At 49.1% G+C, this 15,568-nt stretch overlaps 1 protein-coding gene across 1 annotated transcript in view; it reads right to left on the bottom strand.

Moving 5' to 3' along the window:
* Window positions 1-2,119: 2,119 nt before the first annotated feature.
* The window catches only part of SPRED2 (sprouty related EVH1 domain containing 2), a 111,464-nt gene continuing 98,015 nt past the window's right edge, over window positions 2,120-15,568 (bottom strand). Inside the window, exons 5-6 of the mRNA XM_039243173.1 lie at window positions 6,402-6,551; window positions 2,120-5,382 (exon numbers count right to left, since the gene is read on the bottom strand). Coding sequence (XP_039099104.1) covers window positions 4,717-5,382; window positions 6,402-6,551 — 816 coding nt within the window. The 3' untranslated portion in view covers window positions 2,120-4,716. The remainder of the gene's footprint in view (window positions 5,383-6,401; window positions 6,552-15,568) is intronic.

Raw genomic sequence — 15,568 nt, 5'->3', positions numbered from 1 at the left:
TCCGCTGGGCCGGCTCCAGCCCTCTTGGCAGAACTGCTCCGAGGCCACCGACTTTCGGGCAAGTGACAGACTTCGGTTCCCAAGAAAAGCAGTCAGCCCTGTGTGCTTCTGCAGCCATCACTTGGGCCATTAACTGACCCGCAGGTAGGAGGGAGGGCCCACAAGGATCAGAACCCAATTTAGAGTTGCAGAGAGGTTAAGGAAAGAAATCTTGACCTAGAGATGGTAGGTCTAGATACTCAGAAAATAGCCACCGTGACTTCAGCTTCCTGCACTTCAAGAGGCAGTCCTCTGCAGTTCTGCTGTTGCCACAGGTTTCTGGAATACAGGAGGAACCCGGGAAAAGACTTGGATTTCAAAGGGCCTCCTCTGTACTGCATTGTAACTGCAGTACATCATTTGACCTTCCTGACCTGCCAAGGACAGCTATTACTCCACTTGTCACACCTGAGGAGACCAAAGCTCAGAAAAGTGGTCACTCGCCCAAGGGCTAATGGCGAACAACGGCAGGAAGACAGTCCAACAATCATGATGGATTTAATGGAGTTTGTGCCTGCTTTCACACCTGCAAAGTGGATCCCTCTTCTCTGCGGAGGTTTAGGGGAGCCGATGCATGTAGTGGCTGAGAACATGGGATGCCCGGTGACCAGCTCCTCCTGATGGGCCCAAGGGAGCGGGGAGGACTCTTGGCCCTTGAACCCCTTTTCAAGCCCAGAAAGGGAGGTGAGCAGAGGTATGAGAGCGAGGCCAGGACTGGTTCAGTCCTTGTACCAAATGACCAGTCATGTGCGTTTCTGTTACTTACTCCTTCAGTTCCTCGAATGAATGAATGAATGAATGATAGGAGGCATGTGCCTTATGAGGAGGCGTGAGGGTCACATAAGATTACAGTCCCTGCTGCGGCTCTGGAGGTGACGTCCCAGTTCTTTTCATCACTTTTTAAAAAAAATCACAACAATTTGGGGCGCCTGAGTGGCTTAGTCGGTTAGGCGTCCGACTTTCGCTTGGGTCATGATCTCACGGATCGTGGGTTCGAGCCCCGCGTCGGGCTCTGTGCTGACTGCCAGCTCAGAGCCTGGAGCCTGTTTTAGAGTCTGTGACTCCCTCTCTCTCTGACCCTCCCCTGCTCACGCTCTCTCTCTCTCCCCTAAAAAAAAAAAAAAAAAAAAAAAGAACAATTTATTCAAGAGTTTCACAACCAGTAAATATGGTCTTGGCAGAGTAACTTTTCTTAGTTGAGTTCTATTCCAGAGCAACCCCATTAGTCTTTTATCATCAAACTTCTTGAAAACCTGGTTTACACTGGCTGTTCTTACTTCCTCCATGCTGGCTCTTCACCCCACTATATGTAGTCTTTATGCCTCTCACATTCCAAATAGCTCTCATGTTCTCTATTAATCTCTCAATTACTCATCTTTACAGACCGTTTCTCTCCTCTTGCTTTCCAATTTCCATCATCTCCTGTTTTTTACCTCTGCCGGTGGCCTGGAAGGGTTAAAACTAAGACAGAGGGCCCCTCGATATGTCTTTTTAAGGCCCCTACTTGGCTCTCCAGAGAGGAACTGAGACTTTCCTCTGTGACCCTGAAAAGCCCCCACACTTTATTTCCTCCAGGGCATCGCCGCCGTAACTTTGGAGCATCCAAAGAGCCCATTTGGACGGGAACATGGGCCAAGTGTCCTTGCGGCAGAATCACTCTGAGGAGACCGGGGGTCTTGACGTTTTAACAACTGTTTTTGGTAAGAAACGGTCTTCCACACCCCACACATGCCCACCCGTGGTTCAGCAAGAAGCAGTGGAAAACAGCTCGCAAGAAGCGCAGCTGTTCCCCCTGAGGAGCACGCGTGGGGGAGGCCAGGCCGGGGAAGAGGAGGTGTTCCCGGGGCTGTGACACACAGCATTCCTTTCGCTTGAGGCATCCAAGCCCGAGAAGCTGCAGTCTCCCCTGGGGACTATGACATAGCCACGGCCGGGAAGGGCCTCTCAAAACCAGAGCAGTGTCCACGCGTCCTTCTGCAGAGGAAACCCTGTCCCTGCCCCTGTGCGAGAACTGTCGTGTGTGCCAAGCCCCTACCGCCGCTCCCACTCTGCTGGCAGACAAACACCCCACAGTCAACGGTCTGGTAGGATGTGTTTATATTTACATGGTACATCTTAAAGCAATGGCTACATAGGTCATACATATTAGAAACCATAAAAAAAAGTTAAGAACTAAAATGTACATCATACACTTGTATATATATTTTTTACACAGAGGTAAAAAGGCTTATAAAAAAATCAATACAACAGGGTTTTTTTTAGTATACAGGTAAAGAATGAATTATGCTTCAGGCACTTTAATTTGTTAATGTGAGCAAATAGCTTGGGGTGGGGGGTGGTCAGAGGAAGCTTCCAAACAAATCTTTTGGTTAATGTTTTGTTACCACAGATACAAAAATAAAATCTGAATAATTTCTCTCAAATGATTGACGTCAGTATGGCAAAGCTGACTGGGAAAATACTACACACTGTTCAGCTGCAGTGTGGCAATTAGAGACGTATTTACATAAATGTCCCCATGGCTGTCCTTGTGCCCTTAACCGCTGCCTTCACAAACCAAAACGTATATGCGAAGACTCACCAGCATAACTCTTCAAAAGGGTAGAAAAGGACAAGGGGTAAAGGAAGATAGAAACAAGCAACAACTAAATAGAGACTAGAAACAAAAGCGGCGGGACATGTGTATTCTTAGTGAAATAAATAGGAGCACTTGAACGGAGGTCTAACAAAACGTACATTAGTGTTGTGCTTTGTAGAGAGGAGACCTTGAGAAAGGACCTGAGGAGATACCTCAGGGTTGGGGGGTGGGGGCAATGGCCTCTCGACAGCGTCTGGAGGCTGGCTGAAGGTTTTCTAGATGTTTTGCAGGCGGGGAAGCAGTTCTCTTTTCTTCCATCACCAGACTGACGGCTCTCTGCAACTTTTCCACACCGGAAGGCCACACCAGTCACTCCAACAAACGAAAACGGCTACCAACTAACTCGTAAGCACACTGGGTATTTACACTGACGGTCTGACCAAAGAAGTGCACTCGGATGAGCTGAAAACGTTCCATGAAGGTAAGCATGGCTCTGTACTTTCCCAATATGATTGGCAGACTGGAGAAAAGTCCCTTTCCTTGAAGACTGATGTCCTGTGTGCAACAGAGACGGGATGAGGGATGCAGAGATAGAGGGCAGGCCGTGCCCTCAGCTGGCAACTACCACAGGAAGATCATGGCGGGATGAATGGCCAGCTTTGACAAGCCGGTCCCCTCCAGTCTCCATGACGTTCTGATTGTACTATGCTAGGTACCACTCACTCTTCACTTTTCTTGCTGCGACAAGATTTGGCTACTCCTTGCAATAGATTAGAAAAATACTTTTTTCCAGCTAATTAGAAGCCTCCTACGTGGCAAGGCGACAGGTAGACCCAGACTGCTGACCTAACCATCTGTGCACCCAAATGGGCAAGTCTGGGTTTGGAGATGCAGGAGAAAGACACTTAGGCATTGGAAGGGTTTTTATATATGGCCTTGTTTTTGTTCCCCCCAAGTATAAACAAAGAATTTGGTGATGTGAAATTCAGTCCAGGATGAAAATAAGAACAGAAACCCACAAACAAAATGCAACCCACCACTCTTGAAATTTATGACATTTAAAATTTCCCCCCGTTAATAGAAAATAGCCAGTGTGGGAGGAAGCTCCTTTTAATTTTCTTTACCACAACCTTAGTGTTTCTCAACTGGAACTCTTTGGAGAACACTGGTTTGTATGCGAATTGACTATTTTGTTTGCAAAACAATGAGCAAAACTTCTTCATTAGTATTTTCTTCTAATATTGCTCAATTTTTAGAAGTGGTGGTGATGGTTTTAAAAAGTTCTATTTTAGGGGTAACTGGGGAAGCTCAGACAAACCTGAAATCCCCCTTTTCTAGCCCTGGTCCAAGAGGATGCGATGCAGTTTATGGAATTTTCCTGATTCACACAAGTTAATCTGAAGTTAAGGCTCAGTTCTCAGTCATTTTATGGGTGAAAGTTTTGCATCAGTAAATAATTGACAGGTTTTTGGGGGGAGGGCACAGCAAATGACGATGGGCTCCGAACAGAAACTGCGGCTTACTTGGGAGGTCTGGGTTTACGGAAGTTAAAGCGATCTTGGTTTGTGGTAGGAGTCTGTTAACTAGCTCACCTCCTGTACCTAATCTGACTGCAGGTTACGATACTTCTGGGAGGGTCTCATCGTTCTGACATTACCCATCCACGGGAACAGCTGCTCTCAGCAACCGGCAAGCCAAACTGAGAGAAAAGAAGGTCTTGGAAAAACCAACTACACAACCCACCCCAAATCAGCAGTTCTGACAGCAGGTGCCTTTGCACCGGAAGAGATGGGTAGGAAAGACATGAAATCAACACATGTATAAGACAGGTAGCTTGATTACAGATTGTTAATAATACACGAGTGTCCGTGCGGAAGTTCCTTTCCCGAGAACACCGTGTGCGTGTGTGTATGGGTGTGTGGTTGATGCAGAGTGGGTGGCGGGCGGGGATCGTGGGGGGAGAGGGGAAAGTGCAGAGTTCACCAGGCGGGCTCCCCGGGCTGGAATAGCGCCTCAAGGTACCAGGGAGCAGGAAAGAAGGTGAGAGTATGTCAGAGACGGCAAGCTCCCCTGTGGGAGGAGGAGGGAGGGAAACGGAGTCACACGGCTGCTTTGTGCTTCCCCCCGCAGCACCTGCACATCACCCCGCAGTGGTAGCAGGCCCGAAGGGGCAGGTAACAGCACATACAGGGGGCCAGGAAAGACAAGGCAATAAGAGCCATCCACCGGAGGCAAAACTTCTCGTCGCTAGTATCGCACGAGCACGGGTCTGTATAGTCTCCCTCGGGGTCCGACATACAGTGATAGAGCATGCTGTCCGCACACCACATACAGCTCACCCGGCGGATGCAAGTTCTCACGGAGTCGGGCGCGTCCTGACAGTGGCCCCTCCGGTTCTCCTCGTGGTTGAACATGTCCCTGCAGTACTCGCACCGGGAGCGCTCGCCGTCCTCCTTCCGCCGGCGGGACTTGCCCCGGGTCGGCTGGGTCTTGATCACGCCGCCCCCGCGCCCTTTGGGGTCCTCGCCTAGGCCAAAGTCCGAGGAGTCCACGTAGGGGTAATTGTAGTCGTGCTTGGGGACGTCGCCCTTGGCGAAGCGCACGTAGGAGTCGGCGTCCTCCGAGGCGTCGGGGGCCTTGCCCCGCACTGGCGCGTGCCGGTAGTCTTCGTAGCCCGTCAGCCAGATCTTCTCCCTGGGGTTGATGCGCACGATCTCCTCGTCGTCGTCCGGGAAGCTCATCTGACGGTAAGGCCTTGGCATCGGCTGCCCGGGGCGGGGAAGGAGACATGGTTTTATAGCGGTGCCACGAGGAGGAGGAGAAAACCCTCCACCCTCTACTTTTCGCCGTGACCCCTCCCGTAACTACCGCACATCCCCTGGGTTGACGGTGTATTTCAAATTGCAATTCGCCATCCATTCCTGGGTCGGGAAATCTTTTTTCCCTTTTGTGGAAGTACTGCCCTATATGGGGGAAAGTATGTGTGCCAGAAAAATGCACTTTGGATTTTCAGCGGCTGGACACACCTAGATCAAGAAGCAGAACTTGAGAGGCCCCCCTAGGACCCTGGCCCCCTCCCTTGAGTTCTCTATTCCTAAGGTGCCCAGGGACTGCCATCCTGATTTGCTATAAATCCAGCTGTACATTAAAAAAACCAAACCAAAGCAACCCACATTGCCCTGTGTTCTTTCTTTCTTTCCAAAGCAGACCCCCCCTCCAGTCACCAGTGCACGCCCAGCAGTTTGGGAACCTGCTCTGCAAAACAGCCGCTTGGTAAATATCTGTTGAATTACTGAATTCCAGACTCCAGCCCCATCTCCCCAAGCAAGCCTGGACCTGTGGCCTGAGATGCCAGGGTGCCCCAGCCGAGCAGGCAACATTCTTGAATCCTGACCCTGGCTCTGGGCTTTCACACAAAGCCAGGAAGCCCTTTAGACAGAGGAACTCAGGAGAGAGCATAGCACCCTGGGTGAACACACGCCTGCATTTGAGACTTGTTCCATCAAGGACTCTAAGCCTCAGCCTTCTCCTCCATCAACTGTGGAAGCAGAAGACCTGCCCTGGGGGATAATTTCTGAGGACTTCAGCGAGAAGCAGACATGGAAGGTTTAGCAAGGGGTCTGGCACACAGAAAACAAAGTAAGGATGAGCTGTCATCACCACCCATATGGGGAACAGAGGACGCCTGGCCTTGAGCATCCGGCCACGTGGAAGGAGGCGGCGGCTGTTCCAGAATCAGGAACCGTCCACCCCATGCCCTCAGAGGAACCAGACTGCTGCCCACCTGTTCGAGGTGATAGTGGTCCGTGGGGTACGGGTCGTGGAGGTGGCCCAGGGTATAAATCCTCCGGTGCTCACAGGATGTGGGAGAGGAGATTGTCCGAGTAGGTTGTTCCCTCTTCTGGGAGGAATTAGAAGAACTGTCTGTAGCTGTCTGTTCAGGGGGAGGTAACGAAGAGTTAATTAAAACAAAAACAAAACCCAAACCCGTATACGCAAACCTAACACGCTGTCTCCTTCCACTTGTGGTGTCTTGCTGACCTTCCCAAAATCTGGAGTTTATCTTGGCCGTGGGAGGCAGAAGGACCCCTGAAGGGCCAGACTGTCTACACATGATGCAGCGGGCACAAAGGGCAGAGAATGCCAGCCTCCAGACCCTGGAAAGTTGGGTTTGGTTTCTCAAATGTGGGAGCAGCCATCAGGCCTCCTGGGGGGGCAGCCCAGTTTGATCAAGAACGAACAGTTACCCCACTGGTAGCCCTGGTGGCAAGGGACTCTGGTGAGCAGGGAACATGCAAACAAGCAAAGATCAAACCCCAGTGTTTCTGTGGAGCCGATCCTGGGAAAGCATCAGCAATAAGGATACCTCAAGGGTATCGCGGGCACTGGCTTTCCAGGAAGAGATGTTGTAATCTTTGGGTTGAAGGCAAGCCATGGGGGTCACTGTAAGCCGGGGGAGAGGGAGGGGGAAAGCTGCACAAAGAATGAGGGCGCCCGTCTGAACAGACAAGTTCAGAAGCCACCGCCTTTAAAACCAAGAATCCTCAGAACCACCCACCCATCCTCTGCATCCTTAGAGTCCCAGATCCTTTCCTTCCCCACACCAGCGAAAAGGTTTTTTCCTGTACCTAGGTATCTTATTTTTGGCAAATATCAAGAAACTCCTTCCTGGCTCTTATTTCATAATCTTATATTCCGCTTGTCTCATTTGCTTCTCTTTTTTACACCCTCTCCCCCAACTTATTAAGTAATGAATGCCCAGAAAAATGGAACAAGTATTTAGGACAAAGACACCCATATTCCCATTATGTAGCACGACTACTGTTGATTTTAAAAACTTAGTGGACATGTGTGGCATCCCTTTGGGGACCTAACCCTCTTGATTTTTTTTTTTCTCCAATTCTGTTTGGTCCAAGTGAGGCAGAGCTGATGCCCGTTTCTCATCCCTCCAGCCAGAGTGACTCATTCAGATATGGCTACACAGTCCTCTCTGAGGGAATACGGAGACTTTTCATAGAGAGGTCAGAAGAGATTCCGTGTTTATCTTTGAAGTTAAGAGCTAAGGGTCCTAAAAGCCTGGGATCCTGGCGAGGGCAGAGGAAAAGAACCTTCCGAGGAGAAAGTAAGGCAAAACTAAGAAGGCAGCCCCCTCGGATCCCGTTCAAGCTTCTGGATCCAGTCAACACTGTGGCCTGTGATCTACCCTAGGATGTCCCAATGGTGTGAGCCGAATCCCTTTGGTAACATAAGCGTGAACACGTAGGATTCATCACGTGGGTGTGCTTTCCCCTCACTGTGACTTGTCTGTGGCAGTTCCACCTGTGTCACGCTCCTGCCTGTGTCCAGCCCTCACTCCTCTCCACAACGCAAGGGGGCCTGGGCACGTGGGGTCCCCTCCTTCTCTGCTCTGCCTCTTGGGAGCCACCTGCTTGGCAAACAGCATGTGCTGCCAACCGCTATGGTGACTGTGCGGCCCGCTTGGAGGCCAAGGGCCCAACCCACTGTGGGAGGCTTTGGGTCTAGCGCCTGTACCTGGCGGGACAGTTCTGTCTAATCGTGAGGTCCTGGTCTGAGACGTCCGCTTCCCACAGAGGTAAGCCAGGACCGGCATCAATGCTCATTAAGGGTCTCTCATCTTTTTTTCCCCTCAGTAGTTCGGAACTCGGGGAAGAAGTGCTATTTACCCCTCAAATCCCAGCAACTGAAAGAAACCAAACTGATGCACAAGGATTTTAACTTTCTTCTGAAGCCTGGCCTGTCTTCCATCTCTCACTCGCCCTTTCCTCATGTCTTCAGAGGTACAGACTGAACACACGGGGGGTTGTAGACCAGACAGAACAATAAAGCAAGGAGCTCTCAGTCCTCTCAGACTGTGCAGGTGTGGACCGTGTGCCAGACCCTGGCTACACGGGGACACAGGTGCAGGTAGAATACTGTTTCCAAGACCCAGACCATGGCAGGCAGCCACTGCAGACCACCTGAAATGCAGCCCCTGATCACCAAGCCCAGGGGGACTTCAGTACCCATCGTTGCAGCTTTTCAGGCTCATAAAAGCCCTTTCTTTTTTTTTTTTTTTAATGTTTTATTTATTTCTAGGAGAGAGAGAGAGACAGCGTGAGCAGGGAAGGGTCAGAGAGAGAGGGAGTCACAGACTGAAACAGGCTCCAGGCTCTGAGCTGGCAGTCAGCACAGAGCCCGACGCGGGGCTTGAACCCACGAACCGCGAGATCATGACCCAAGTGAAAGTCGGACGCTTAACCGACTAAGCCACCCAGACGCCCCTCACAAAAGCCCTTTCAATGGCTACTCTGAGAGGTATTTTGCTGTGATTAACACAAGTACAGTTTCTCGAGGAAGGTGCACCCTGCTTTATACAAACCCAGGAGATAAAGGGATGGGTGTCTCATAATACAAAGGTTTGAAGATCTCTATAAATACTTCCTGAATGAGTACATAAGGGCCCTTAAGTGTGATTCAAATCTCAAGGGTTAAATTCTTAACCAGCGCCCCACACGACAGTCATCTCTGGTTAGAGGCTACTGTTGTATCGAACACTGTAATACGCACTCAGCATCATGGTCACCTCTGTGTTAATCATCTGTTCACCCTTCTCCACCCTATTTTCTGTGAACTATGTCCAGGTTAACAATGTGTAGAAAGTCATTCTGAGAAATGAGGCGCGGCGCGCCCATGTTTTCCGAGTGTTCATTACCTAACAAGCCTACCTCCCTAAACCTTAACAGTCTTTTCCCACTGCACAGTGAAGTGCAAAGCTTCCTGGACATTATCAGAGAACGTGAGAATGAGCAAAGCTGTTAAAGATCTCCTAAGCTAATGGCAAATTTGTACGGGGGAGCAAAAAGGTCAAAAAGCTCTGAACCGTGTCCAGAGTTCATTGCCTACTGCAGGCAGAGCCAATGTCCATGCCTGGACTGCTCTGGGTCTGTCTGGACTCTGAGAAGGAGAGCGTGCAGGACAGCCTCCGTTAAAGCTGAGGCTTATTCCACCACATCTGTACTAGCAGACAAATCTTGCCATGCGGTGTGACCTACAAACAAAAGCAATGCGCTATCATGGAATCTCCCAGAAACAAGGGGAAAAACCTTTTTTCCATATGTACTTCTTCCTCTTTTATTGAGTAATCTCTTTTTTTAAAAGGAAATATGAACTTAAAAAAATTATTTATGGGGTGCCTGGGTGGCTTAGTCGGTTACGCGTCTGACTTTCACTTAGGTCATGATCTCGTGGTTCGTGGGTTTGAGCCCCATGTCGGGCTCTGTGCTGACTGCCAGCTCAGAGCCTGGAGCCTGTTTCAGTCTGTGACTCCCTCTCTCTCTGACCCTCCCCTGCTCATGCTGTCTCTCTCTCCTAGAAATTAAAAAAAAAAAAAAATTATTTACATATAGAGAGGGAGAGTGGTGCACACAAGGGGCAGAAAGACAGGGAGAAAGAAAATCTCATGAGGTGCAGAGAGAGAGAGGAGTGTGGAGCCTGGGTGGGGCTTGAGCTCACCCAAGGCGGGACTAGAACTCATGACCCATGAGATCATGACCTGAGCTGAAGTCAGATGCTTAACTGACTGAACCACCCAGGTGCCCTATTAAGGAATCTCTATACCCAACGTGGGGCTTGAACTTATGATGCTGAGATCAAGAGTCACCAATTGAGCTAGCCAGGCTCTCAATCCATGTGCACTGCTGACGGACTCTCCCGTCACTCTACTTGCGGCTTCCACACACACTGGAGAAAAGCAGCACGCCTAAGCTATGCACACGCACGCATACACACACACACTCTCAAGATTCCTGAACATTTGTTATTCATATGCACAAGCTAATGACACCTACCAGCCTTCCAATCTGACAGCTTCACCTTCAACCCATAAAGACTCTGCTGTGTTTTAAACTCACCTTGTTCTCCAGGGGTTGTCTCTGTTGTGGGTTTGAGCTCAAGAAGAAAAACTATGGAGGCCTCAGCAATAGGCTTCCCCACATCCAGGGACAGCGAGCCTTCAGCCCCACCCACTGTGGACAGTGAGGGCAGGCGCTGCTACGGACTCGGGGGAGGTCTTGTGCAACATGATACGGTGAGCACAATCACTGCCACCGGCAGACGTGGCATCGAGAAAACCCTGTCTCTGGGTTTGGGTTGGACCCTGAATCAGTGTCAGTGCCCATTATTAAAAAGATGTTCAGCTAAGAAGTTTGCAACCAGGGCGCCTGGGTGGCTCAGTTGGTTAAGCGTTTGATTTTGGCTCAGGTCATGATCTTAAGGTTCGTGGGTTGGAGCCCTGCGTTGGGCTCTGTGCTGACAGCTCAGAGCCTGGAGCCTGCTTCGGATTCTGTGTCTCCCTCTCGCTCTGGCCCTCCCCTGCTCATGCTGTCTCTCCCTCTCTCTTCCTCAGAAATAAAAACATAAAAGTTTGCAACCTAATATGAGACACTGAACGACAGAAATGCAATTGCGTATTCTAATGCTATATGGTAAGGTCTCAGCTCAGGAAGACTGGATGTGAATTGTTCTCTAAAAGTCATGCTGAGTTTGTTCAAAGTCACAAGCTTTGTGTGGCCTGGTTCTCAAGCCCTCTGATGGGGCAGAAAGCTGAGAAGAGATTTTGATAAGGAAGAACCCAGAAGGAACAGGGAGGTGAGAAAAGGAAGGAGGGGAGGGTGGGAGGAAGAGTCCAAGGGTCCTGAGATGAAAGAGTGGGCACTGCCAGCCTTAAAATCAGGAAAATACAGACACAAGTGGCCTCATCAAATCCACTTTGATAGTAGAGGGACTCATTCCTTCCCTGGAAGGTTTTTGGGTTTGGGCTGGGTGCTCTGTGGGATGTGGGTTCAGACATACAGGGTGACACAGGCAGAGGCAAGGCCAGGGGGCTTCCATTCTAGATGGATGGATAAGCCAGAACTAGGCTCAGAAGAAGAGAAAAAGAGGTTCATGTTTTCCAGTGAACATCTAATAAAATTCTTCACAAAGAGCAAGCTTCCAAGGGCCAGACTCTGAAGACCTACTTATTCAAATATTTCCTATAATTCCCCCAGAATTTAACAAGAAATGAGAGAAAAACACCAGAGCTTCACAAGTTGATACAGACTTTCCTTTTGAATAGCTGGCTTTAATGTTATGATATCTGACAATAAATCAAAATCTGAAGGGCAAAAGATACTGGGCTGAAGCTGCCTGTTTCCCTAAGGTCAATGCTGCCTGGTTTGGGTGGAAATCAGACTGAATGGGGAAGGGAGACCAGAAGACGGAGGTCTCATGTCAAACCTGTAGCTGGCTCTCTCCTAGTGCCTGGGCATATTTTAGAAAAGGATTCTTCCCTCTCCTTGGGTCTCCCTGAAAGCTCTTTATTAAAGAATCACATGCATCTGTTTGCATGCCCTCGGTCTGGGAATGAGCCTTCTTCAATTGGAAGGTGAACCTCTTTGACCAAGGGAAGCTCAAGAAAGGAAGGAGAGAAAGAACCAAGAAGTCAGAGCAGCTGAGGAGGCACTCTGCTTAAATTACCCATCCTGGGATGGAATCCTGGCTGTTGACCAAGGGCTTTTTGGGGCATTCAGGGTGGGTCAGAGTATGCATTTCAAAGTGAAACACGTGTCTTCAAGGCTATGTGCATCCCTTCAACTCCCCTTGGATTTTCCTGCTAAATCTTTGTTTTTCAAGGGGGTAAGGCAGAGCACAAAGGCAGCAGCAGTGGGTGAACAGTGCCTACAGGAAAGCAAAGAGGTGCCCAGGGCTGTTCTTTCCAGGACACTGAGACCTCCTGAGGGGCACCTGGAATGTCCTCCTCAGTAGATCCAATGACTAGGAGAAGGTTGGCAACTGGCAATTTCCTTCTCCATCCTGGGGATGGAGACACTGGGGACGAAGCCCACCTTCAGTAAGGCAAACACATATAGTCACTTCATTGTTCCTGTGTCCCCAGGAACCACGAGCTGATAGAAGCCAACACACAGCGCAAGGAGCCAAGCCCACTCTGAGCGACCACATCAGGAGGTTAGCAGGCTGACACGTTTTAAACGAGGCATAGTAAACCAAGCTAAGAAATGCTTAGGAAGCCAGACCATGTCACATCTGGAAATCATACAGCAACGTTAAACACAAACTGCACTAAGAACAGATTCCAGGCCAGGTTAGGTCCTAGGTGCTGGGCAAGCTGTTTAACTTCTAAGGGCCCCAGTTTCCTCATGTGTAAAATAAGGGGGGGAGGACAATCAGTGGTTTCCAAGGTCTGTCTGTGCTCTAACAATGGCATGCATAACCCTCCTCCCCTCCTCTTAAGAACATCCAAGGGGGTTGATGAAGACTGCTGCTTAGCTCGTTCGAGGGCGACAGGATTCCTTCGGATTCATTAAGCAGCTTTTCTGTCGTCTGCAGGTGCTGCTGCTCTTTGCATTGTTAAAGGAGGCTACCTAGTAGTTATGACCACAAGTTGTATTAGTTTTACTGCAATCCACCACCAAACTAGATCTCAACAGCTGATGCAACCAACACCAATATCCATCTTCTTTCCATTGCAAGGCTTCTCATTTTTAATGTTTTATTTTACTCTTTATTTTGAGAGAGGGAGGGAGGGAGAAAGTGATCATGTGTGGGAGGGGGAGAGTGAGACAATCCCAAGCAGGCTCCACTCTTACACTGCTGACATGGGACTCGATCTCATGAACCTTGATATCATGGGAGCTGAGCCAAAATCAAGAGTCAGAAGCTTAACCAACTGAGCCACCCAGGCGCCCTTCATTTTGTTTTTTTAAAAAGTATGTACACACACTAAGTATAAATGTACACCATTCCTCTCTACCTTGGGCCTGGCAACGAGGCTGAGGACACACAACTCTGGGCACCTTCTGCTCCTCAGAAGGCAGCAAACTGGACAGTTAAGTGCCTCAAGAGGCGCTTGGCTTGGGTGGCTTGATGGGCCGCTGTTTCTAACTCTTCAGTGCAGCGCTCCTTTCTCCTTGGAACCTGCTAGACCTTTCTCTTTTGGTAAACAGGAAGTTGTCACCCATTTTGTCAATAGGTCTTTGGGAACAGGTAGCACTGGCTCACCTGTCCTAAGGGCCTGCGCCGGTTCCAGGTGTCCTCTTTCAAAAAGGCAAGCAAGCAGCCAGGCACGTGCTCTTTCCTGGCCCAGCTAGCAGGGGGTTTGGGTCTAAGAGGCAGCTGCAGAACAGGGGGAAGAGAGGACTTTAGCCTTAGGCTCTAAGACATTATGCTTTCTGGGAACCGAGGATAAAGTGGGCATGCTTTCACTGTAAAGCAAACAACAAAAACAAAAATCCCACTCATTGAAAAAAAAAATCTTATGTTCCTAAATTTTAAAATGAGGTGAAGGGTGCTTGGGTGGCTCAGTCGGTTAAGCATCCGACTTCGGTTCCAGTCATGATCTTGCGATTCCCCAGTTCAAGCCCCACGTCGGGCTCTGTGCTGACAGCTCAGAGCCTGGAGCCTGCTTCAGATTCTGTGTCTCCTTTCTCTGTCCCTCCCCTGCTCTCACTCTGTCTCCCTCTCTCTCTCAAAAATAAACATTAAAAAAAATTTTTTTTAAGTTAGATGAAATTTTCATACGGAAGGAAAGGACTCCGATACACCACAGCTTGGCTTACTGGAAGGGCTGAAGGGTTGGGAGGAGGAAGGCAGGCCTTCAGGTAGCCCTGAATATGTACTCTGGATCAACTAGTAAAATGAAAAGCACAGTATCCTACTATCCACAATTTACAAAGATGAAGTGAGATGCATGGAAACGAAGAAAGACACACTGGGAGGGCTACCAAAATGCCTTTGGGCTTCCTGAATTTGAGAGCATTTCAAAGCTTTTGTTTGTGCCTTAGACATATTTATTGCTTTAATTTAGCCACTGTAGGTATTCCATGTTGAATAAAAAAATCCTCCCCTCACTATGTAATGTGAGCTTGATAATTATTGTCATTTAGAAGATAAGGCGGCTCCCGCCCATCTTCAGGGTGGCGCTGGGTCTCAGCCAGCAGCAGTTACAGGAGGCTGCTTCCTGGTGTCAACCACCAAGTGCAGGGCCGCCCCTCTCCCAAAACATTGTTGCTTCTCTGAATAAGCTGCCACAGATCAGTTTCACTACACTCTGTAGAAGCAGCTTACATTTTCAACCTATTTTCTCTTCTACTTAGCTTCTTCCCACCCCACTCTGCCTAGTCCCCAGATTCCAAAGGTAGAGACCATAGAAAACATAAAACATTTTTTTCTGAGAGAGAGACAGGGCACAAGTCAGCGAGGAGCAGAGAGAGAAAGAATCCCACCAGAGGCAGAGAGGGAGGGAGAGAGGGCGAGAGTAGGAGATAAAGAGAAGTGGAGCTCGTGTTCACCAGATGCAGAGCTCAAACTCACAAACCGTGAGATCATGACCTGAGCCGAAGTCAGATGCTTAACCAATTGAGCCACCCGGGTGCCCTAGAAAACATTTTTGATCAATTGATCATCTAAAATGATACTGGGACTTTCAAGCAGGGACAAGGGTAACCTCAGACCTTCACTGAAGTAGGTTTTTTTTTTTTTCCCCCTTAATGCTTATTTGAGAGAGAGGCAGAGAGGGTGAGAGAATCCCAAGCAGGCTCCGTGCTGACAGTGGATTCCATGAACCATGAGATCATGACCTGAGCCGAAATCAAGAGTAGGACACTCAACTGACTGAGCAACCCAGGCATCCCTCCACTGAAGTAGTTTTAAGCCAACGCACTAGTTGAACAGGCCATCATTTAGGAAGCTACTTTGCAATGAAAGGAATTTGATATATTTAATAAGTGAAGCTTATTGAATACATACTGCCTTTTCTTAAACTTCTCTGAAAGGCAGCAAGCAGATCTGAAGTTTGCATTCTGGGTGGGCAGAGGATGGCACAGAATAGAGGTTGCTTTACCACTCTGAGTCTTGGTGATTTTATCTGCAGAAGTGGAAGCATGTCAATATTGT

Source organism: Hyaena hyaena, unplaced genomic scaffold (genome assembly GCF_003009895.1).
Source record: "Hyaena hyaena isolate Hyena2069 unplaced genomic scaffold, ASM300989v1 scaffold_224, whole genome shotgun sequence".
Classification (NCBI taxonomy): Eukaryota; Metazoa; Chordata; class Mammalia; order Carnivora; family Hyaenidae; genus Hyaena; species Hyaena hyaena.
This window is presented reverse-complemented; position numbering and strand designations above follow the sequence as displayed.